Below are 25,765 nucleotides of genomic sequence, written 5' to 3'. Positions count from 1 at the left end.
TCCCTTAGGCTTTTCTGCATAGAACTGATGTGGTAATTTTTTATCCATAGAATAACATGACAGAAGTTTTTCATATAAATTTCCAAATTCTGAAGGTTTAGCAAAATTCTGATCAAGTTTTCATGTAAATCTGTTGTAAAGCTAAGTTGGAGTTTTCACATTTTTGGAAGTTTTCTTCTTCTATTTTTAATGCTATTACTTTCAAAACATTTTCTCCCCAGAAACACAATTGATTGACTTTTTCCTCCCTGAAATTTGTCTGGCCTATATAGAATTCAGTATCATATAAGCTTCTAAATTTATGTTATAAATCTAATAAGATTGGAAGCCTCTTGTCACGTTTGCATTTATATATATATATTTCTTTGTGACAATCAATAGCAGTCCTTCTTGGGGATCATCCAAAAGGAAAACATCTTTTTTTTTTTCAAAATCAAGCCTGTAAAAACCTTTGCAGACAGTGATAAACATTTTGCAAAAACTTAAATATGATTGCACAATCAAAAAATATATGTTCAACTGTATTCCTTTTCATTATTACAAAAAGAACATACATTATTATTTTTACTGTGAATTTTGCATAAAAATACATTTGTAGGATTAACTCTAGTAAAAATTTATATCAGAAATCATTCAAATAAACATTTCTACAACACTTCTTATTGATATATAGTTCAAGAGTAATCAAGGGAACCAAGGTTATAACAGTAATCAAAAGAATGCAATCCAAGGACAAAGACTAGACATGGAAAACAGACATACACAACAAAGAACACAAAGTAACTAAAATCACACAGACAAAGTAACAAAAGCAAATGAACAACTCGGACTCTACTAAAAACTGGAGCATGGACCAGGTGCACCAGTAGGGTAAGCGTCCACTGCTTTTCTAGAAACACCCGCCGAGTTGCTCATAAAAAGTCACGTCCCGGGTAAACAAACAAGGAAAGGAAAATTAATTTTACAAAATTATTTTTTCAAATATCAATTGACAAACTATTTAATATCATTAGGTTTAAGAAGTTTAAGCTGTACTGTATTTTTGTATACAGTGTCTGTAAATTTTTGCCGTTATTTTAGGTAGTGCCCATAATCAGCTAAGAATACGATGAAGCCATGTTTTCCTGTGCATTTTATGTAACAAGAAGAAATAAATTTGGTGCTGAACAAATCGGATAAATTTTAATTAAATATACTGTGCCTACATTTAAAAAAAATTCAATGCTTTTCCATTGAATGATAGAAACAATATCAGTGTATAGTATATATACCTTGTACAATCATGCATATAGGAGACAACAAGAAATCGGTAAACCAATGCTCACCAGTGATACCCCTAGCACCCCAACTTTAGTTTATGGTCAAAATAGAAATCATGTCATCCACCTTGTCATCAAAGCCTAAAATCAAATCCTATGATATGACGCATAAAGCTTGTGACAAAATATCAAGCGGATTGAAAAGAGGAGAAAAGAGTTTGACACACTGGTGGACAGACATAGTTTAAATATTATTACTTAATCTTATTCTAGTCTATACCTATCTTATCACTATCATTCTGACGATCGTTGTGTTTATTTCCCTGGATTTCAGCTTGCCATGTAGATCTGTGTGATTTATTGAAGGAACAGGAGAATGATAGATCTATTCCTTCTGTAGCAGCTTCATTAATATCATGTCTGTAATCATATATCATATAGTTATAATGGATTCATTTGTCTTTCATGTGGCTGGAGAATCAATGCCTACTGAATTAAGTAACCAGAGAAATTATGTTGAAATCTTCCTGATTCTCGTTAATTTCTTATTCTGATAAATGGCTGAAGTACATCCTTTACAATATGTATATATCAACTTATTTTTGCTCATTTCATAAGCAAAAAAAATGTTTAAATACACCTTTAATTATGGAATCCATGTTTTAACAGAGAGTTAGTTGTGAAAATAAATAGTAGCAAATTCAAATAATAAGTTTGTTTGAAGAATGGCAGCCCTAGTTTTAACTACATTAATTAAATATTTATCAAGCAACTACCTGTCCAGACAAATTTCTGCTAAACAAGGTCATTCTCAATGTCACTTTTACTATTTGAAAATGTCAGGTAAAAAATAAATTCATTTTGCTAAAAGGTTATTGATGAATTGTACTTCAATAACCTTTTAACATTCAAGCTAGAAGGAAAGTGTCAATCCTATATTGGCTATAAAACTAAATATAATGATTTAGGAAAGGAGGGTGCTGGCATATAACAGAAACAAAGTCACACTGTACATTTTATGAAGCTAAAACCTGCATACTAAATTTCATCTAAGTTATTTTTTTCCTTACATTAATATTGGAGATGAGACATATTTCCAATATTCAGCCCTGATAAAGATAATGAATTGTTGTGCCACTAGCTTGAAAATTGGCTTGTATTTATCACTACCACAACTCAAGATAATCACTTTTTCAAGGCAGAAATGTTGTAAAACTACTGAACTAGTTCAAAGTCATCCATTAACAAAGCAAGTTGACAGCCTGATGAACTAATAATATCATTTACCACTGCTATTTATGGTCTTAGCTATTATATGTAAATTAACACAATGCTATTGTACTATTCTACTATTGATTCAGCATTATGCATTAAGGTAAACAAACACTTCTTCCTTTAAAGATCAAGTAATTACTAATTCTTTTTTACACAAGATATGTTTAATCTTTTAAGTACAAAGAAATCAACATTTTACCTCAACAGTTGAACTTTAAACAACATAAATATTTCATGAGTAAAAGAATAACAATTTGTGAAAGCTAAAGACAAAATTAACTTAGGCATACTTTAACAATTTATAATGTTGGATTAATGATCTTATTATTATTTAACAAAAGTATAGAAAATATACCAGGTACCAGAGACACCAAAACCCATTCAAAATTTTGAGGTGAGAAGGAATTAAATTGCTGAGTAGTAAATGCAATACAAGAATATACTATATAGTCTATTTTGAACTATATTTTATGGTTCAATGCACTGTTTAGTGTTTCCTACAGATTGTTTGGGGAGGGGGGTGCTAAAAACCTGTCCCTTTTTAGGAATTATGAATGCCCTGCCACTTCTTTTAATTTTTTCCTAAATACTAGTAAATGTTAAACACCTGAATGATGCGCCTTCATTTTTGCCTACAACATGCTAGAATGCCATTATTGACAAGATTACGCTACCCACTTTCACACTGTTCTTCAGGGAACAGTATAAAGTTGATCTTAACAAAGGATCTTTAATGATCATCCTGATATCAGAAATGTAATCAGATAAAAGGGTTACTGAAAAATGGGGATACAAAAAGGGAGCTTCAGTATTCAATATCATAACGAGCAAGTAAACTTACTCCAATCCTATCAAGGACTTCTTTAGACTTGTTTTACCAACTCTTTCATGTCCAACTAACATCAGTCTGGTCCTATGAACAACTTTGATCCCTGAGGTGCATGCCTCTTCATAAGCCATAATAGCCTCAGGGCCCCTGGCAAGAATCTCCTTTGGCGCTTCATCTGCCAATATAGACAAAACAACTCTAATACAAAATTAAATAGACATTTGAAAGGCAAAGAAGCTTTCCCTTCAATATGTAATAAAAATCTTGTCCTAGACCTATGACCTTGCAAATCTATACCAGTGGACTTTATATCTATATGTACACTAAAGTACCTTGGTTGGTCAAAATCTACAGATTCTAGATGATTCCATGGTATTCAAACAACTATGCATTAGAGGATTGATACTACATGTATAACAATACTGTCTTCATAATTTCTTCAATAAGATGACAATACAAATGAATCATGGAAATGAAAAGAAAAGACAAAATATACCTACTTACCTGGCTTAACAAATTTTGCCCCAGTTGTATTACCATAGATATCCACCACAAGCCACAACTGTTTATCTGTTGGTATAGTACTAAGTAATGCCCCTTTATGATCTCCATCAATAAACAGCTGCAATGACCCTGAGGAACTACTATAAATCATCAACTTTGAACCATTCTGAATAAGTTTCTCATTCACTGCCTTAATCCAATAGCCATCCCTTTCCAATAAGTTATGGTAGGCAAATCTGGGCAAGTCTGCCTGGTTTATTTTTGATGGGTTATTAGTTGTTACACCAATGCCAAGTGCACCGCTCCATGATGTTTTGGTTGAAAGCTCAAGGCATACTTTCTGGTTAGCTTTCAGCTGTTGGTCTCCAAAACATATTCCATTGCAAAATATTCCCTCATTTCTGGTAGCAATTGATCTATTTCCCGACAAAGCAATGGCAGTCCCATGAGTGTTGTGATATTTCATGGTTAAATCAGCTAAATGAACCCATACAATGGGTTAAATCCATTTAACATACAACATTTTTCTTTTTCGTGGTCCATCATTTAAATTCATCTGGAAAACAAGACCATGAAGTAAAGATCAAAATAAAATCCATAAAATTGTTACATATAGTAAGGTGTGACAATGGAATGGAAATATTCTTTGTAATTGACATAAATCAGTCACCAAAACATAATCACTGTGTCTGTGCTATTTCTCTTGCATCATTATCGATTAAATACTACTAAATCTGTTATTTGCAAAAAAAGGCATAAATAATCAAATGCTTGATCTCACAAAAATCAACACCAACAAAATATACTATAAATTTAAAATGAAATATTTCCCCATCAAATTATATTAGACAGAAATACCATGTTATAAGCTACATTGTATCTGATGAAATAAATCCTCTTCAGTACATCTAAGTCAGTATAAATATAGTAGTCATTAATGATGGCTGATCAGTTATAAATGAACTTGTAGTTTGTAAAGGCTAGATCAGCGCTTTAATTACCAGAATAGAGACAACCTGATCAAAAGGCAAATGACTTCAAGAAATTATCATTTGAACAACATGTAATAATAGATTGTTTCATTGGTTTATTTGACGAAGTTTTCATTTCCATCAGGAATCATAAAATTTGGAAAGAAAACCTTCCAGAAATACCAGAATCCTTGATAAGCTTCTATCAAATGACAGGTGGTGTTAGGCAAGGGATATCAAATATTTGAACTAAGACCTCCAACAAGTGCAGAAACCTCTGGCTCAGGACTCTGTTCATACTCCAGAATATAATTTCCTATATGTACATGTCTAATAGTCCAAAACTGTAAACTAATGTCAATTAATCAATGATTTACGCCAACTAACATGTGAAAATTTCTCTTTTTTACAAGTACAAAAGTATGCCATGAACCAGAATTCTGTACGTAAGTATCAGCATAACCTTTTAGAATCAATTACATGTAAATAATCCATGAGACTAGCTACCCACAGTTATTCACTATAATGATAAATATTATTGTTGCATTGTGAAATTAAAATGACAGTCGGCAGATATAATAATTCTAATATAGTAATAACAATACCTTCTACAGCAGAAGTATATTACTTTAACAATAATGTACTCATAGCATTGTGAATGACAGAATATATTCTCTCACAAAATCATAGTATTTAAATCAGAGGAATGGCGTAAACACATGTACACTAGAAGGTATATAATCATTAAAAATCACCAATGTTTTATACACAAAGTAATTTCAGAAAACACTAGGGACTATCTCATTACAAAAAAATCAATTCTAACACCATCACACCACTAACCAAGTGAAACTTACATAGACAGTGTCTACCATTAATATTATAGATTTTCTCTTTCTTAAATGATCAACATATCTATAGGTAAATGTTTAAATACAACGAAAAATATATACTGTTACTTATATTTACAGTAAGACCTGGCTAAACCAAACCCCAAATGCATGTCAGGGCTCAAGCTACATGAGAAAAATGAGACACCAGAGAGAAGTGGAGTGGTCAGGGAGAAGTGAATGTGCATCATTCACTCACACTTTTCTTAAAAATTATGTGTTATAAGATGTTACATACATGTACACAGTAAGCAAGCATTTTTTATATGTTTACTTTCTTTGAGTTTTCTTTAAGCTACATAAGTATCTTAATATTATAGATAAATGAATCAGCCTACTGACTGAATGGTTGACAGTATCATATACATGTATACATGAAATTAAATTTCTATGCCTCCACCCCTTTCCAAATTTATTCAGCAAAGTTAATTTGTGAATGAGCAAAGCAAAACTTCTTGAAAAGCATTGTATATGACCTATTGATTTTTCATTTTTTAGTACAAAAATGTAGGCACTGTGCTACAAAATTATTACAGGCAGAAACAAATTTATTCTGTTGGAATTTTTATTTTGTTGTTTTTTTTCCCACTTCATCTATATAATTTCTTGTTCAAATATCCAATCTCTAGACTTAATTTGATCAAGAGGATGATTAGAGTATACATCATGTTCAAAATTAATTACTGACAAATCTGACTGTAGTGGTTGGTACAAACTTGTCTCAAGCTGAAGAAATGTTCCGTGGAAATGGAGAATTTACTCTTCATTTATGAACCAAAAAAGATGAAATTAAATGCTTTGTACTTTCTACTGAATTATCAATGAGAGGGTGACTTCACTTTACTTTTACTTTTGGTGTCGGCCGAGGGCAAAATGAGCATTGATCTTTTATGCTAGAACAGTATAAGAAGATAAAATAGAAGGGTAAGTGCTCATTTTAGAGATATAAGCATTTGAAATTTTCACAGGAAAAAAAGTTCTCTATATTTTCTATAGGTTTTATCTATTAAACACCACTTAAGAAATGACAAGGATTTCATAAAAATAAACATCCCATATAACATTTTAAGGTGTGGGTAATGAAATTTTGAAAAAAAAGTGAGGGTCACAAGGCAAAAAATATTCATGCTTAGAAATGGATAAAACAAGACGCATCTGAAAATCTGGCAAAAATGCCTGAAAATGATCAACAAACATAAAAATTATTGATTTATTCCTGGTAAAATATACTACTGAATTAACACATCAAAATGTATAAAAAAAAAAAGAACCAAGCAAAATAATGTACAATCTTAATTGTTTTAATCAGGGTGGAACAACCAGTGAAAATCAACACAGGGCAAACAGGTCATAGGGAAAAAAACAACTTTTTTTGTAGTATTTGTTATGATAGACCTTTCTACTGTAGACAGGGAGCGTAGAAAGTCCCTGTGACTACTATAGAATCCTTGGTGTGAATATCAAACAGGGAGCGTAGAAAGTCCCTGTGACTACTATAAAATCCTTGGTGTGAATATCAAACAGGGAGCGTAGAAAGTCCCTGTAACTACTATAAAATCCTTGGTCTGAATATCAAACAGAAAGCGTAGAAAGTCCCTGTGACTATTATAAAATCCTTGGTGTGAATATAAAAAGTGCTTTATTGTTTTTGCTTGATCATTATTCTGTATAAAATTCAGATTTAAAATTCTACAGAAATGCATATGCACTTGTTTCTGTTAATGGTGGGTCAATCCCTCTTAGAAACTAGTGCATGAGAAAAAGCAACACTGAATGGAGAAAACTAAGCAAAGAGATGAAGCTGTTGATAATACTGGGCATGACCATGGTACAGCTACAATATAAGGAAAATAGAGAAGAAATGTAAATCCTTGTCGGGTCCACAGTAGTTATGACAAAGCCCTTTGTCAGGAGAGGAATGACAAGCTCCACGCATTGGCAGTCGTTTGTTTCATCTCTTACTAACTGCTGCAGATAGGCTTTTGGAAATCCTCTGACATTATTCATATCAATCTGATAACATCCAAATAAAATCATTCACTTTTTCCTGACATTGCAAGATTCTTGCACTTTCTAAGATGGCTGACTGCAGCATGTAGAGTGAATTTAGACTGTCAGATGCTGTCTTGGAACTTGAGGGAATGGGTGTGTAGGGCAGATAATCATCTTTCTGTTCACCAAAAATGTGTCACATTATTAATGCTCATCAGCAGCTTGAATCAGTTTCTCTCAGCTTCCAATCATAAGCTATATAACAAACTAAAAACATCATTCACCATAACTGTATTGGCAAAGTGGTGCTTTACATATTACATAAATTTTGTACCATAATAAGTACTTCTTAAGTTTTATGTGTGATATACAAAAGTGTTGAATTTTTTAATAGTATAAACTTGTGTGAAACCTATGATACTATATTGAGAATAGCTGTCTGTCTGTGATGGGAGTTTTTAATGCCAATAAAGTATTCTGATAAACACTCACAGTCTTTTAACCATGGATATTAAATGTGCAATACAGACTGTATTGAGAATTACAAACATTAATTTTAAAGGCTGTTCAGGTTTCTATATGCCATCAAAGATACATGTATAGATGTGTGGTCAAACATTTTTAGATTTCAAGTAAGCTGTGTTTTTGTGATTTGTTGAGATGCAATACCAATGCAAAACCATATCCAATCTTCAAAAGATATTTTAGATTTTAAAGAATTAAACTTTTGAGTACTGAACATTATTGAATTATAATGTCTGCAACAACTGGAAACATATTTCCCTTGTACATTAGTCTGTAACTGTCTTGCTTTTTGTGTATATATAATACCTGATACATGTAACATACCATAATATTTACCTATGCATGCAACGTTTGTCAAAGGAACTGTAGCAGGCGAGCATGATTTGCTTAATTAAATCACACCTTTGCCATAATGGATTGAACCCCACAACACTTGGTGACAAGCCAGCAACAAATTGATTCAGCTACAGAATTGAAATATCACTACCTACTACAATGCAAGCAGACCATCCTGCCGCATGAGTCTATTTATGTTACCATGAACACCTCTTAACAACTAGCTCACATGATACACAAACCCTGTGGATTTTTTTTTTTTCAGTTGGGCACCAAATCCAACGGGAGAGCCAATTTGCTTCACAAAATTATACCTCTGCAACCAAGGATCAAACCCTAGACTGCTCTGTGACAAGCCAGCAACAAACCAATTCAACTCCAGAATTAATCTTTCAGCCAAGTTAATTAACTGGCTATTTAAATCTCACTACCTACTACAACACAGATAGGCTGTCCTGCTACAGAACATTCATGGTGTAGACATTTTGGGAAATACGTTGGTGATGGGTTTTGATCGACATGCACTAAGGACATCTGGCTTGGTTGCTCAATAAAGGATGTAAAGATACAGAAAGGAAAAAGGAAAAGGTGCCTATGCATAAATATTAGATAATCTTTAAATACAGTATATATGTAACAAATGGTAGCATAATGATGTGGTACCTGTACATTTTACATTTGTTTGCTGCAGTAGAGATTGAAGACTGTAAAGCAAGAAACAAATACATGGAATACAAAAGATATAGATTAAATATTTAATAGTCGTTTATCATACAGATTTACCTAATGCATGCCATTTCAGCATGTTTTTCAAAGGGACATAACACATGAAAACCAGGTTTGCCATCACATTGGGGATAGAAAGAACAGTAAACTTTTACCTATGACACTTATTAAACTTTTTTTTACTTGGGTAAAAATGGTTTGAAATAAGTTATTTAAAAGTATCCAGGTACTTACATTTTTACAGCAACCCCAATAAGTCAAATATTTGAATTTGAAGAATACTACCATCCATTGCTCCAATCGAACAGTAAACCAGTGTCAGGTTGGAAAGGGTTATCAAGTGAACCAAAATTCTAGTGGAAATCAAAAGAATGTAATCCAGGGACAAAGCCCAGACATGGAAAACACACACACACAACAAAGGACATAAAATAACCAAAACAATACATAAAAAGTAGGCAGTGGCTCTCCGTCCACGAATGCGTGGAAGAGCAGCCACAGGCTAATCATCCACACATCCAGTTTGAGTCAATAACATACGGAATCATGTCGGAAACAGTTCATTACATTAGTAACGTGGAAGTTGAGTGAAATTATTTTTTATACAGAAATGCACAAAATGATACAAATACAATTGAAATCGTAACTGATGTAACAAATAACAATTAAATATCATTCAGAATTAATACAAAATACACATTTAACAAACTTAAAAGACTATTTTTGCACATCGAGAAAGATTGTTTTGGCACATGATTCGGTCCGGCACATTTTAAATCATAATGATGTCATTTCAGACGGCAGATGTGAAACATATCCATTCACACTGGGCCTTCTTTGTAGAAACTAAAAAATTAAGAACATTCAATGCCTTTTTTAACATGTGGGATATTTATGATATCAGCCAAGATTTAATTATTTATTTTGCAAACATCTGGTAGACGATGCATCAACTTTGGCATAACTTCTGTGACTTGTTCTGTGTTTGGCCAACATAAAACCCATACATTTTCAAGCATAGGGGCTTGCTCCTACTATCAAATATGCAGTCAAGCTAATATGTAACACGAACAGAAAACGGCTCAGTTTATTAACTGTGAATACAGTTTGCGATGACATTAATAGTCATACATTTGCGGATAAGTTCACCAACATTGTCGTAACGAATCAGACGTTTCCATCACAATTCCATATGCTTTTGACGCAAACTGGATGTGTGGATGATTACCCTGTAGAGGCTCCACTGTCTAAAAAGTAACCAAAGACAAAGTAAATGAAAAAGTCGGACTCCACTAAAATTAGTATACACTGGGAGCATGGACCAGGTGGTTGGAGTTACTTCCCTTTGCTCAAAATTTTGAAAAAATAGATATGAAAAAGGTCTATTCAGTATCTTGACATGTTGGATGACCTACAATGTACTGTAGTTTGTACAATATACTGTACATACTAAACAAATTGTCAAAAATATTTTAGGACGCTAATAATATATAGGCACATTAAACCATGTAAAGCGTTTAACCGAAAGATTCGACATATAAATGCATGTCTACTTTACCTTTTTCCGGTTGGCTTATATAGAATTATTTTAAAGTAAATAGTCAAATTTGGCTGTTTTTCATGCCATCCCCGGTGCGTGGTTGGTGGTTGGTAATAAACAATTGTTGTAACACAGCGTTTTAAGAATGAGGACATATCATTATTAATAAAAGCACTCGTGTCACTGGGATCAATCGAAAAAATAATAGTATGGAGCGCATTGTTGCCAAGTTCAATTTATCAACATTTTATGAACAACGCGGCAGGTGTTTCTAGAAAAGGAGAGGACGCTTACCCTACCGATGCACCTGGTCCATGCTCCCAGTTTTTAGTGGAGTCCGAGATGCTCATTTGCCTTCGTTACTTTGTATGTATGATTTTAGTTACTTTATGTTCTTTGTTGCGTATGTCTGTTTTCGACGTTTGCATGGTCTATGTCCCTGGATTACATTCTTTTGATTACCGCTATAACCTAGGTTCCCTTGATTACTCTCTAAGTAAAGATATTGAAAAAGAAAACTCAAAAAGTATGTTCATTATATGGTCTAGTTCATTTTATAGAACATAGGAATCTTCTGGTGAAAGTGAAAAAAAGAAGCAAAATCCTTCAGGATACCAACATAAAAAGCTACTGGCCCTAAAACTACCATAGAAATCATTCAAAAACTGACAACCAGAGTCTGCTTTACAGTGGCGGAGTCAAAACATTGTAATATTTACTAATGTCTTATGGCAGTTGAAGTGAAAAACCTACCCCTTCCCAAAAAACAATCATAACAGTGATTTTATTCAGAAAATATCACTTTACACCTTTTAATATCGTAAAACTCGTAAAATGAATTGAAAACTAAATTGAATATAGTTGAAAACACAAGTTTTAATATAGAAGTACTGTTTAACGGAATAAAAACATAAAGTTAAAGAATTATAAAAAAAAAAAAAAAAACGGACAAATTTCATATCTCTGGAATTTACCATGCAAAATCATACAATAGCTTTGAAAAGATTATTTCTACTTTAATTATAAATAATAAGATCTTATATATTTTTCAACCAAATAGTAATTATTTCATACATCAAAGTTTCCTTTTTTTCTTTATTCATGTCAGGTTTTCTGAAAGTCCTTACAGCCAATATTGCATTTCATTTTCCAGAAAAGAAACTTCGCAAGTCGATATAATTTATTCAAGTCTTGTCATATGTGTATATAAACATAGATTAGAGAGTGTTTAGACACTTACACTTACACATTTATTCCGGTTTAGATTTCCACAAATACAATACTCAAATGTTTGAATTTTAAATCAATAGCTAGCATATACATGCTCTAACTTCAACGCATGTTTCTAAAATATTTCGTAAAGATACACGAAATGACAATATTTTGATATTCACACCTATTAACAAAATAAAAACAATCAGTGTGTAATTGAAAGTTACCATCTTTTAGATTCTAATTCATACAGATACGTTCTTATACTTATGGCAATTTGAAAATGAAATACTACTGGTGTTCACTTGCCCAGTGTTAAAACTTGTATAACCCGAAGTATGTATCAAATTTTTTACCAAAATTTGCGGTACATTGCATTACGAAATTTAAAACCTCAAAGGTACAGAGGCTGTAGTCCTTGCATTGCAGATTGTAGAACCTCTCGGTGCTGATGAACTTTGACTTCCTATTTCGATATTTCTTGTTATGAGTAATTTTTGCGTTGTAGTAAATTTTCGTCTTAGACCTTCCTTTGTACTAAGTAGTAGTCTTTGTAAGAATCATGCAAATTATTTATAATGCAATACAACCCAAATAGGCTACACAATTTTATTTTTGTTATTAAGCATCCTCCCAAGTCAGGGTTTTGAGTCCACCCTCGCTCCCTCACTAGATGGCGCTGGACGATTCCCGCTAAATATGAATGAGCGATGTCAGGGGTTTGAGGGAGCGAAGGTGGACTCAAAACCCTGACTTGGGAGGATGGTTATTAAGTTGTTTTATAGGATTCTCGGCACAAAACTGAGTAGACAAGTTAAAAAAAAATGAAAAAAAAAATTACAAAACAATCTGTGCAATGCGCATCCGACATGTATATGTGTTCATACGCACCAATTCAGACCAGAAAACCCTCCGACATTTGGCAATCTCTATCGAGAAGTATTTTATGACCAGACACTGTGAAACCGTAAGATCTTGCTTAGTATCATAGAGGTTATTCTTCTTTGTGGAAAGCAAGCATTGTTTACGGGGACACTATGAAAAGGATAGCAATTTAATAGCACTGTTGCATGATAAATAAAAAAGTAACCTTTTAGCCGATCATCTTACTTTTTGCGACCCGAGAGCTGGGTATACATCGCTGCAAATTCAAAATAAAATAATAAAGAGTGCCGATCAAATTCAAAAGCATGTTGTCGTTAGCTGTAATGGGGCCATGTACTATGGATTTATTGCACACAAAGCAACTGATAGTTCTGCAAAGAAACAGGTTTCCCTCTGTCATATACTTTGAAAAACAACAAAACTGTACCTGAAGACTTTTTATGTTTTGCTGAGACAGGAAAAAACAACAAGAGAGGCTTTTGCAAATAAATTTATTACGGAACTTCTGTTAGAATCATTGTTGCAAATATGCGAGCTCAAGGGTACGACAGTGCCGTCAATATCTCAGGTATCCACCGCGGGGTTCAAGCCCAGATGAGATCTTGATCTGCAACAAGATAATAATGCTAAGGCACGTAGCTACTGCTGCTCAATCACAAAATTTGACTTTATCGTTTGTTTGGTTGCGCTACAAAATATTCTGCTACATCTTGTTCGGTTGTCTGCAATTCTTCAAACCAAGGACTTTGATTTAATTCAAGTAGTTTCAGAAGCAAGGGTCGCATCTCTGTTGCATGAAAAGCGACAAAGTTATTATTCAGAGTAGAAGACCTGGATTAGTCTCATTAAACTGAATTTCATTTCGGAGTTTCTGTCACTAGTATTCTAGAGTAAATATTCAAGCTTTCTACTTTCATTATTAAATATAATAAACAAGTTTTGAGAAAATTTCTAGTGTTTAATTTTATGAATCTCATACGTTGAGAGCTTGCCGAAACTACGCAGACTTTTTGTATCGCACTAGAACTTTAACAAATATGCTCCTTGAACAGGATTGTGTTGCTACAATATTGAAGTCATCACTACAAAAGTTTTATGGTCATCAACATGAACTCGTGGATCGTTATATGGTGTATCCATCTGCAACATGAAAACTGATTTATTCAACGGGTCATGGTTTTCCTTTCCTCGTTTGTCTACCCCGGACTTGACTTTTTATGAGCAACTCGGCGGGTGTTTCTAGAAAAGCAGAGGACGCTTACCCTACCGGTGCACCTGGTCCATGCTCCCAGTTTTTAGTGGAGTCCGAGTTGCTCATTTGCTTTTGATACTTTGTATGTATGATTTTAGTTACTTTATGTTCTTTGTTGTGTATGTCTGTTTTCCATGTCTGGTCTTTGTCCCTGAATTACATTCTTTTGATTACCACCATAACCTTGGTTCCCTTGATTACTCTTTAAAATACTGGGGCTTCATTCTTTGCATCAAACACGGGGCTACAATAATAACTTCTTTAAAATTCTCTGGTAGAACTTATCGGTGCTGATTTCTGCTTTCTGTTTTTATATTTTTGGTTAATTTGAAAAGTTCTTGTATACAACATCAATATGATCAGTATCTTGTTCAAACGATGCTGATAAAACGTTAGCCATTAAAACACGACTACAGCACACCAACATTTGAAATATCCACGCAATTCGTATTTTTTTGCATTTTGTGACTATGAAAATATGTTGAAAAACAGTGTTTTAACCAAGCAAATAACGTTCAAATATCTAAAATCCTCCAAAAATTTAATTACGGATCGAGAGTTTATAACTGTAATCTTGGACTACTAAGCATGGGGATGGATCATCAAAATTCAATCTTCTACACAGAAAATCCGTATTAAATTGGTAATAACTATTCATAATGAATTGTAAAGAATGAATACATACATATATATAAATCTGTCGTAAGTTAGCCAGAAAAAGATACAAGTGTCCGCTTGCTATTTAATGCTGACTATGCTATGCCCATTAGAGAAGGAGATAGACGAAAAACTGGGCATAGTATAAACAACATTAAATAGCAAGCCGATATTTCTGAGAACACACATAATAACTCAAATATGGAAACAAAATGATTTAATGATATTTTTGTGATAAAAAAAAGAAAAAAAAAATCCTGGTCCCAAGGGCCTCTGGGGAGAACGTGTGTGGAGAGTGCCATGTTCGCATCAATAAATTTCTACAAAGTACCTCTCCTTTGAATCATCACAGATGGCAAAATTGATCGCCCTGCAAAATAAGCATTTCTGTAGGCAGCCACAAAATGGCTTTCCCATTTCTGTTGTTATCTTGTTAAGCATGAAATATTTGCGACTGAACATAAACTAACAAAAGATGCAACTGCTTTCTATTTTTTTTTTAATTTCAAATATACAAAGTAAATTTGTTAATGTAAATAGTATCACATATCTACTTTATCACACAATTATATCACAGAGGGCGCTTAAATATCATGCCACAGATAATACTTAACAGTAACAATTACGAGGCTCCGCACAGCGAGAGTTGCGAGCCCGAGCTAATGCTAAAAAAAAAATAAGATATAATAAGGATAAAAATCTTACGTGGAGAAATCGATAAAATTTTATAAGTGTTGACAAAACTACGACTTACTGCATATTCGCTTGTTTATAAAGTTGAGCAACTTGTTTATTGTTATTTATGAACTTACAAGGGATTAAGAAGTTGTCCAATGAAATAATATGGATACGCCCACCCCTAGAAAAAAAAGGACAATTTTGTGTTAAGTTGATTAGCATGCTCAATATATCCGCGAGGAAGAGCTTGGGTAGAACAAAAGAATTTTCCTCTCGGATCTGTATAATGAGTATGTATAAAGCGTGCTTATCTCCTACCCCACAGTAAGCACAAAGGGGTCTATTGCCCGACATGTATTTATTACTGCAATATCTGCATGTGAACTCTGTATAAGTTTTTCTTAATAGACGTTTAGACACTTCTAACTAAGGAACACGTGCTACAAATTCAACATCATTGGAAGCAATTACATTTGTACAACTAATTCTATCAGTTACTTAAATAAAATGCATAAAGCAAAAGGTTGAACTGAACACAGCATTGGCACAATGAAATAATAAATAATAAGTTATCATTTATCGGGTCTCCTCTGTTTTGCAGAGGGATTCATTGACCTTCGTGCTCCCGCCGGGATCCATTTTGAACTTGGAACAGCACTAGACGTCTGCTCCCTCTCTAACGGCGGCAAATTACTCGAGCCTGAAGCACTTTTAAGTTTCATTTGCGGTAACGATCGGACGGGTTGCTTCGGACTCCTTGGTGCAATTGGCAACCTACTAACGTCTAACGATTCACGTTTTGAGTTTATTTCCCGTGAATTTAGAAGCAAGTCTTTGATATCTCTTACATCACTTGATATTTCTAAATTTTGATTTCTTAGATTTTTCATCTCTTCATATTGTTGTTTCATTACTTCACGCATTCTCTCAACCTCTTGTCTCATGGCACGCGATGCTTTTTCTAAATCCTCACGGAAACGAACATTCATTTCACCTTTTTCATATTCTAAGTTTCTGATTTTTGTATTTTGTTGATCTATGATGTGCCTTGCACGACTTAGCTCATTCTGCATTGAAACCAACTTATCTTTCACCGAATGTAGTTCGTGTTTGAGTTTTTTTATCTCTTCGTTTTGAGATTTATACAACGAGTCTGATTCGAGATGTCGTTTCTCCTCCTTGAGTTTAGCGACTTTCTTGTTTAGTTCTTTTGCATAATCTTCAGTTTGTTCAACTAATGTTTTTAATTCCGTAATTTCATCAATTTTTTCAAGAAGTTGCTGGCTTTGTTCTTCCTTCTCTTTGTTTAAATGCTTTATCCTGTAATCCCGAACAGAAATAGACTCGGTTAATTCATTTATTTCATGGTCCTTTACCCTCAAACACCGGTCCTTGTCTTGACCAAGCTTCTTTCGTTCGGTTTCTTGATTTTTCTGTTCGACGTCAATTCGTATTCTCAACGCCATAACTTGTTCTTCGAGATCTTTATTTACTCTCATGACATTTTGAAGGAGCTCCATTGCCTCTGGTGGCATCTGGAAGCTTCCAACTGGTTCTCCCAGATCACCGAAGTCTTCCGACTGACTAGTGGCTCCCGAGAGAGGCCTTGAAGAAGATTGAGGTGACGAAGCATTACTAGCACCCTGTTCTGTTTGTTTATCAGAATTGTAACCTTTACCGGTGACCTTAAAAGAGTTCTTGTCATCCTGAAAAAATGGAATTAAAAAAAACTGTCAATAGATCATTTAACGATAACTTCTTCTCCGTCTCTATTGCCATGTTCTTTGATGTTTAAGCTTTTGATTTAATTTATCGTTGAAGTTTTTTTTTAAATAATTGTACAGAAATTCTGTTTAATAAAAAAATAATAAGATGATCAAAAGATCAGATTAATTTTGATTTGTATATTTTAACTCGTGATATGCGCCTACTAGCAATGTTCAAGCGGATTCAACTCCAAGCCACCACAACATGACAAGAGATATGAATCTGACAATGCAGACATAAAACAAACCATGATAAAATTGGACGTCGGATGAAAAATGAAAATGGATAACGCATATAGTTGATAAGTTACAACAGTATCATAGGAGATTTCGTTTTCCCAATCCTTTTTACATACAAACTGAAGAGGAAATCACCCGATGAAAGAACAACCAACCATTATACCGCATCTGATTAACAGAAAATACAGAAGGTCTTTTCAACATCTCATAGTGATAAGAGGTTCTAATGTAAATAGCGATCATTACGTTGTAAGGGTTATACCCTTCAATCAAAACTCAGGAAAATACGCAAAAGACATAAAACCAAAGAAACTTGACATCCAATAATAAAAATACCGTCAATTAAAAAAATGATAGGTACACTCTACTAGAAAACTAAATGGAAAATGATAAATCGATTCAAGACAAGATGGGAAACAGCAACAACACACATACATGGTTGTTAACAATGTAACCAAACAGTATAGTGGAAACAGAAACATAAAACAAATCGAATTAAAAATAAACAAGAAAATATTAGTTAAACAACACGAAGACGACTAGTCAAAAAGATGGGTTGAACACTCCAGGAAAGTTTTTAAAAAATAGACAAAACTGCCACCGTTCAAGATCGACTCTTCAAAACCATCCAGGAAAATGAGGATATACCAGCTGACGTAGAAGTCTACATTGGTGTGTCAAGCCCACACTATATTTAGTTGATTTCAACTGGAAGTCACGAAGAAACAATCTCAACACTAAGCTAAGAACATTCAACAGCAATGTCAAGTTAGTTCTTTTATATGGACCTAAATGTTGGAAAATAATACAAAGCAAGAATAAAAGAGTAGAAGAATTCTACAATATTTAGCTGCCATCGAGAAGTACACATTATCTAGTCAAAAAGATTAACAACAACAATCTACTTGAAATCTGCGCAGTACTAGCATTACTACTGTAAACAGTAACACCTTCGATGATAATTTCATGACCTGGGAGTGCTAAGCGAGTAATTATTAAAAAACAGCCGTAAGCTAGTCGTCACCGGGAAAAAGCAAGACTGGAAGATCTCGTACCATTTGTGTATCTTTCTTCATTCGATGTGGAGTTAGAGTCCCTCCGCTGGTCGCCATTACCTTGTAGTTCTGAAATAATTCAAGCCATTAATAAGGTTTTTTGGTTTTATTGGTGAGTAGCACATTCGTCATCGGGTATTTCAGGAATCTCGAACGCCATTACATATAAACATATGTTTCGTACATTTTGAATAAAAGCTATTTTGTGAGCAAAGATGATGCATGTGTGATTGACAAATTATTCTTATATATTAAAGGGTGATTTTAATGGATCTACTAGCATGTCCGTGTACAGTACGCGCTGAAGTGTGCGTTTCTGTTTTCTGTTAGCACACATTTCAAATCAATTTTTGATCGGTTCTAAAAACACAATTAGCTGAATGGTTAACTCAAACAACCGTAATAATTTCGATTTTAACCCTATAAAATTATCTTTCAATATTTAAACTGAATTTAAATGTCGAAAGTACGATGAATCTACCTTATAGTGTATCGCCTATCAGTTCAATATATGCATAAGAACTTCGGGTATTTAATAAACATAGATAAAAATCTCCGGTCGACTTAACGCATGGAATATAAAAATGTATATTTAAACTTTGTTAAACCTTAGAATCCAACTGAATGAAGACGTATCAGCTCTTTTGTCATTAAATGTTTTCTAGCATTTGTTTGACATACACAAATGTCAGAATATACTACTAGCATGTTTACAGATCGCCAACGTTACAGTCAATATAACTATATTTTATGCAATGAACTAAAAACGACCTAAATTGCACTTAAACATAAATATATTTCAGTATAGATCATCGTATGTTTACTGTTATCATTTAATAACTACACTGTACTAAGATGTCACCGACTTAGTATTTGTACCAAAACTCCCTAGCGAATCAGTCTCAACCAATTTGAACTATTCTTTTTGTTAACTTAATAACTTGAGTGATAAGAAATATTACAGCTTCAACTTTTTTGGTTGAATTTTAGTTTTTGTCCTATTGACCTTGAAAGATAAATAAAAAAAAAATGAAAGTATTATAAAGCATGTTTTCTCACGTTTCTGGTATTTGTATTGCTTATCGGTGAAATTAATGTAGGTTTGTTGTTGTACGATTTAAATGGGTTTTTACATAAATGGTATTAAACTATTTCTAACAATAAATAAAATATTATAAATGTTGTGACTGTAAGAAATAATTGAAACTTTATGTGCTTGGTAAAGCAAATTACATTCAAAACTTATTTGAAAAAAGATTTCCTTCTATCAATATGTTACCAGTATACATACAATGTATATGCTACTCATTTTTGTAGGTTTTCTTAAGGCTTATTTTTCGTTTTGGTACCCCACACCATCACGAAAATAAATTTCTATCTTGCTTAGACTTACTTTTTTCAAGAATCAATCACATTGGTTGGAATATATATAAAACTTAATTTGGGTAAGTCCGCCATTTTATTTTCTGTCTCGTTTTTGGTTACCGTTCATTCCGAACGGACAATTGATTCGGAATTCGTTTCCAGCTGACAACAACCATATCCTTGTAGAATGACTCAAGATAAATCTATATCATAGGTATTGAGCAGTTCTTTATGAATTTAAATGTACGTAAATAATAGTGTGTAAACACGGTCGGAATAAAGGATGCAAATATTATCAATTTGAATGACTTTTGAATGACGGAATTTGCTTAAATTGGAACAAAAACTGTTCATTAATGAATACAAGGGTCGATTGAATTCAAACTGATTGAATAAAGGGATCGATTTATCTTTTATTGTCCTCGTAACTTTTGCTGTTGAGAGCCTCACAATACCTCATACAGCCTAGCTGTTATAGATTAGCCCTTTTTATGTTTTTTTTTTTTTTTTTTTTTTGTGGTTTTCCCAATACTATATTGCATGGTAAATAAACAAGTGCCTGTATATTCATGTATTCGAAAGATTAATTAACCATGTAGTTTTTCATTTCTACAACATAGATAAGGCAATGAAGGTCGTCTATTGTGTATCTCAAGGTGCTGGTTTGCATCAACTTCAAATTTAAACAAGTACTATCTTTGAAAAAAGATAGCCGACGCAGTAAAATTTGTTCTTTTAACTTATAATTTTCTGCATTTTATTCAGGAATTAAAGCGTATGGCACGCAATTTCAATTTCCGATACAGTTTTTTTTTCGAACGCGACTAAGTTATCCGTATTTGGCCAATCTGGAAACAGACTTGCGATCAGGTGACTTGTGTTTCCATGGAGGAGCGTCTTTAAGGGCAAAGGGTAAAAAGCGAAACTATACCGACTGCGTCGGAATTAACTACAATGGCTTTAAGATAAAAAAAAAATCAGCAACAATTACTTGTTGAAGTTATTTATTTATCAACATGTTCTAGATACAGACTTTGGATGTTGAAAAAAATGATACAAAATTATTCAAGTTTGACGTGCATATCTACTAGCGAAAACGTCAAATACAAATGCCTAGATTATCATTTAAAACATGGATAAAGTCAAATGTGTCGTCTTATTCTATTGAAAGGGTTATAGATATGTTAAACTTTAAAGATAATTCATTTGGAAAACGTCCAAATTGAACAAAATAATTTAGGTATGAGCATAAAACGAATAGAGAATATTAATATTTTGAAGTGATAATTTCAAAGGGAAGTCGGTATATGACTACGTGTTTTCCATATAAACATAATCAGTGGTAAGTATACAAGAAGTTGGCACTTTATTTCTGCAACACCTGTACTAATGAACTAATTAAGTAAAGTGCAGTAAAATGCGGATGAATTTCTTCTTCTAGGTATGTTTCTTTTTTTTTTAATGGTAATGGTATAGTTTAGTATGTCATGTTGTTGTTGTCGTCGTCAATGTCTTTGTCCTCGAAGTTGGTGTTAGTGCGATAACTTAAGTTATTGTGCACAAAATGCCTTGAAATTTTGATATGTTGATTCGAGGTACTAGAGGAAGCTTATTATTTAAAATGGGATTGTTGACCCTTACCGTTTTGTAAAAAAGGGGCAAGATAGGTGGGTTTATTTAAAATTGATGTAGAAGGTTTATTTATCATTCAATTTTGACAATTCATTTTTTTAATATTTGTTTCTTGTAAAGTTCTGCTTTTAAGAATAATTAATAAATGTTAAATAATATATAGCATTTTCAGTCTATAGTGACCAAAGTGGTGCCACACACAAAAAAATAACTCTTTGATCCAGTTTTCAATTTTTATATTGGATTCCTTAAAAAAATTCTGCCTGCATTTTTCAATCAGATCTCAGATATATCTTGTGGTTTTCGAGTTAAAAAAGACTAAAGGGCAACGTCCCCAAAAACGACTTTTTTTTTATTTTGGGTCCGATTTTGAGTTTTGGAATTTGTGTATTCCTTATGTCTATTCGCAATAAAATTTCAAGGCTGTATTAAGTATAAATAGTTTGTCTATACAGTCTTACAACTAATCCTAAAAATTCGCATCAAAATGACGTTGGGGCTTATCAGTATCATGTGTTTTCTTAAGCTGTATGACCAGTTAAACTGTCAAGTCAGTTATAATTCAGCCTGTGACGCATACCAGATTGTATCATTCTACACACTTTAACATAGTTAAATTCTATTTTCAATGAAACACAACTAATTTTCATCTGTGTACAAGTTCAGTGGTGGATCCTTGTGGTAAAATTTTGTTAATTCAGAAAAATTCTGGCAACAATGAGGACATGATAGCCTGAGTCCTTTAATTCTGGATAAGACCCTTCCATAGAGACTTTAAAGTTCAACAATACACGAGAACATTCATTGCAATCTTCGTTCTATTTTATCACAAAGGCAGAGGAGAAACAAAGAATATTAAACAATACTTATTATTAAAGCTTGGTATATAAAACTTTAAAAAAAAATGTAATGAATGTATAGGGCTTCAATTGTAAAACTAGAATTTCTGCAAAAATTACATAAAACTAATTGTGGGTAGGGATTAGAAAGTATGTCTTTCTTCCTCATTAATCCACACCTATTTTCTACACTGTCTTGATAATTGTGCAAGATTTTTTTACCATTTCTCAATTTATCTTTAACATCATCATATAGTCCCTTTTGTAATAATATGAAGTGTGTATAAAGCTTGGAAGAGACATCACAAAATGCTGATAGGTGGAGTAATATATTCTCAGCAGAAATTATAATTGACTTGACAGTTTAATTGGTCACTGGGTTTGTGTAATCAAATGATACTGAAAAGCCCCGACATCATTTTGATGCAAATTTTTTGGGATTAGTTGTAAGACTGTATACCCGGGTTCGATCACTGTGGTCGTGAAATGCTGCGCCCTGCGATGCATTTCATTTTTTAAATAAGACAATTCAACATGCGTTTAATATAACACATTGAATTTATTGAACCAAGTATCGAAATACAGCTTTGAAACTGAAAGTAGAAGTTTCACATAAAAAAATGACGTGTGGCAGTGTACAATAGTTAAGTTGCAAACAGACACCTGAAAAAAATAATAGTAAAAAGATTTTGCGGAAATTCTCAATATGAGATGTTTTTAATGATCTTCAGGCCTGAACCATTATATCATATATTTTTTTCAAGGTTTTGCCATAGCACAAAATTATAACCCCCTAATACACTGAGGTTTCATTCTTTGTATTAAACTTGATACCTGCAATAATGTAGCTCCTTTGAGGTACTTCGATAAACTTATCGGTCTCATTTCGATTCGTTTTGTTTTGATGATAATTAACTAAATCATTTATTTTTGGATCTCTGAACTTCTTAAGTATATAGTTCTAATGCTGCTGATGAGAGATAACCCATTGAAACACGTATACAGCATACTGAAATTTGCAATATTTATATGATTGGTATTTTTGTATAAAAAAGTTTTAACACTGTGCTTACCGACATTTTGATATATGCGTTGGTTATATAGAAATATGGTCATTTCTGTATTATTTGTTGGAAACTTTTGCCCAGTTTTATTTCATACAGAAAGTTTTAGTTTTTTCTTGCAAACCTGTTATACTTGATTGATATTGTCCATAACCCTCTTAGGAATCCTGCAAAACTTAATGCAAGTTTTGGAGTAATTAAATCACAGAAGTTATCTATTCTTATTTTTTTTAGGAATGAGCACCTTGTAGAATGGCTGCTAGTTTTAAAGAGGTAAATAGTTCTCTGTACAGTGAAGATACCAGTTTTTTAAAAAAATTATTTTGTTTACATTTTTATCAATGAAAAGTTATTGTTTCTTTGAATTGCTAATGTGCATTAACTGAATAGTAAAATCCCCAGTATATGAGTAACCGATTGTTTGCATCCACGTTACATCTTTTGATTAGTCTTCGCTCAGTGTCCAATTTTACATTTGGGTTCCTTTATTTCAATATATTGAAATTGTGTTAAAAAAGCTTATTATAATGAGCAAAAACAATCACATTGTAACATCATATCAGACAATAGAACATAGTGTTGTATTATTATGTTTTGTCCATAGTAAGTAACAAGTCGTTATTTCTGCTATTTCTGTTTTAGGAAGATTTTAATCTTTTCATTAATGGTGTTTCTGTTCAAAACAAAGAATCTCAAGAAAAAGAAACGAAAACCGATTCTTTGAATGGATCGTTTGTGGGATCGGAGGACGAAACAGGATCCGTTCAATGTAACATCATTGAACAAATAGCTAATTTGAATAAAGATTTAGAAAAACAGTTAGATACTTTAAAGCTCAGGCTTAATTTTGATGGCATTCATCACCAAGCGACAAAAGAATCAGTAAGATTGTCTATGGAATCTCAATTAAAAGCAAAAGAAAGCACAATCAATGCTTTGAAAACCGAACTTCAAAATAAAGAATCAACGCTGTCCAAACTTGCAGACACTACCGCTGAGAAACGGAATAAGCTATCTACCTTACAGACACAGATCGATGCAATGAGGGAAAACATTGAATCTGCTGCAGCATGGATCAGCGATATACAAAGAGAATTTACTAGTTTGGAATCTGAGAAAAGACTGCTTGAAACGGGAGAGGCACAAGAAAAGGCTCAAAAAGAAATAGTGGGACTTAAAAATGAGCTGTATACTTTTCAGCAGAACATGAAAGTTCTCTCCAAAGAAATTCATAGAGCGCGTGAGGTTGTTTCATCACAAGGGGTAAGTATCAAAATTATAGAAACAGATAAACACAACCTGCAAGTGAAATTCAAAGAGGACTTACAGAAACTTACTTCGTCAGTTAGACTGGAAATAGAGCGCATGCGTGATATAATGCAGAACCAATGGACCGAAATGAAATTTTTGAGGGAACACAATCAGAGAATGCACCAAGATGTGAAAGAAATCAGACAGTTGATATCAATGGCGCAAACTCAGCCAGATTCTAGTCGCTTAGACGGGCGGCAGTTCGGAATGAACTCCCGGTCTTTCCCGCCTAGTAAAAACCCAACACGTGGCTCTCCACATCCAACATTTCCACAAGTATCGTCTCGGCGATTACTGAACAAAAGACATTGACTTCTATTTTTTCTCAATGTATAGTACAAGATGTTTATTATATAAAACAGAATGTGACCAAGTGGTTTGCTCATTTATGTTCGGTTTACAGCTTAAAACTGCCAAGTACGTACGGGCATTCTCATCGAATTAAGTTTGCAAACATATCTGTAGTCTATATTTTATAAGAACAAATTGCCAGTAGTTTTTACTATAAATAATAATGAGTAAAGAGCATCAACACAGACTCATTGATCATTGCAGACTATTTTAACTAAACGGGTGGATGGTATATGGCAATCACCTTGTCCGTCGGAATTTCGTCGCAATAATCTCGGGTCTCGATGAACGGATTGATTTCAAATTTGGTAAGTGTCGGATATCAACTTTCTGTAAGAGTCTGGATAAACTTAGCACGCCAACTTGATGTTTTGTATAAAATATGTCTCATCTGTAAAAATACATGTACAATTAGTTTTTCATGAGATATTTAGGATAACCTCCAAGAAAGTTGGCACCATTATTAACGAAGACTAATGTAAAGGTAACAATAGGAAATTAAAAACTTGGTGTGATATTTGGTCGTATGTAGTGGATAGACTGAGTTATAGGAAGGCAACTCTCCTATTGAGTTATGTGGGTAATAATGTTGTTTGAATACTACTTACTAG

General features: G+C 33.2%; 3 protein-coding genes across 5 annotated transcripts in view; 1 reads left to right on the top strand and 2 right to left on the bottom strand.

The window, feature by feature from the left end:
- The window catches only part of LOC148629229 (uncharacterized), a 32,545-nt gene extending 21,567 nt beyond the window's left edge, over positions 1-10,978 (bottom strand). Inside the window, exons 1-4 of the mRNA XM_088546486.1 lie at positions 10,866-10,978; positions 3,868-4,423; positions 3,376-3,538; positions 1,540-1,679 (exon numbers count right to left, since the gene is read on the bottom strand). Of these exons, the coding sequence (XP_088402612.1) occupies positions 1,540-1,679; positions 3,376-3,538; positions 3,868-4,333 (769 nt within the window). The 5' untranslated portion in view covers positions 4,334-4,423; positions 10,866-10,978. The remainder of the gene's footprint in view (positions 1-1,539; positions 1,680-3,375; positions 3,539-3,867; positions 4,424-10,865) is intronic.
- A 4,356-nt stretch (positions 10,979-15,334) lies between these two features.
- On the bottom strand, positions 15,335-20,056 carry LOC148629228 (uncharacterized). Its single transcript, XM_088546441.1, has 3 exons — positions 19,986-20,056; positions 18,593-18,661; positions 15,335-17,237 (listed from the first exon to the last, which is right to left on the bottom strand). The coding sequence occupies exons 2-3, from the start codon at positions 18,647-18,649 to the stop codon at positions 16,104-16,106; spliced, it is 1,191 nt and encodes a 396-aa protein (XP_088402567.1). The 5' UTR covers positions 18,650-18,661; positions 19,986-20,056; the 3' UTR covers positions 15,335-16,103.
- LOC148629227 (uncharacterized) lies at positions 18,565-25,176 on the top strand. Of its 3 annotated transcripts, none has more exons than XM_088546468.1 (3): positions 18,565-18,704; positions 23,727-23,765; positions 24,135-25,176. In XM_088546468.1, the coding sequence occupies exons 2-3, from the start codon at positions 23,745-23,747 to the stop codon at positions 25,113-25,115; spliced, it is 1,002 nt and encodes a 333-aa protein (XP_088402594.1). In that variant the 5' UTR covers positions 18,565-18,704; positions 23,727-23,744; the 3' UTR covers positions 25,116-25,176. The 3 variants fall into 3 exon arrangements, with proteins under 3 accessions (XP_088402594.1, XP_088402579.1, XP_088402588.1); XM_088546453.1 differs by lacking the exon at positions 18,565-18,704 and adding an exon at positions 21,149-21,299; XM_088546462.1 differs by lacking the exon at positions 18,565-18,704 and adding an exon at positions 21,309-21,398.
- Positions 25,177-25,765: the final 589 nt, after the last annotated feature.

This window comes from Perna viridis, chromosome 1 (genome assembly GCF_037379345.1).
Source record: "Perna viridis isolate PV_CMFRI_1.1 ecotype Kerala chromosome 1, ASM3737934v1, whole genome shotgun sequence".
In the NCBI taxonomy this organism is placed as follows: Eukaryota; Metazoa; Mollusca; class Bivalvia; order Mytilida; family Mytilidae; genus Perna; species Perna viridis.
Note: the sequence above shows the minus strand (reverse complement) of the source record. Positions and strands in the feature narration are given on the sequence as shown.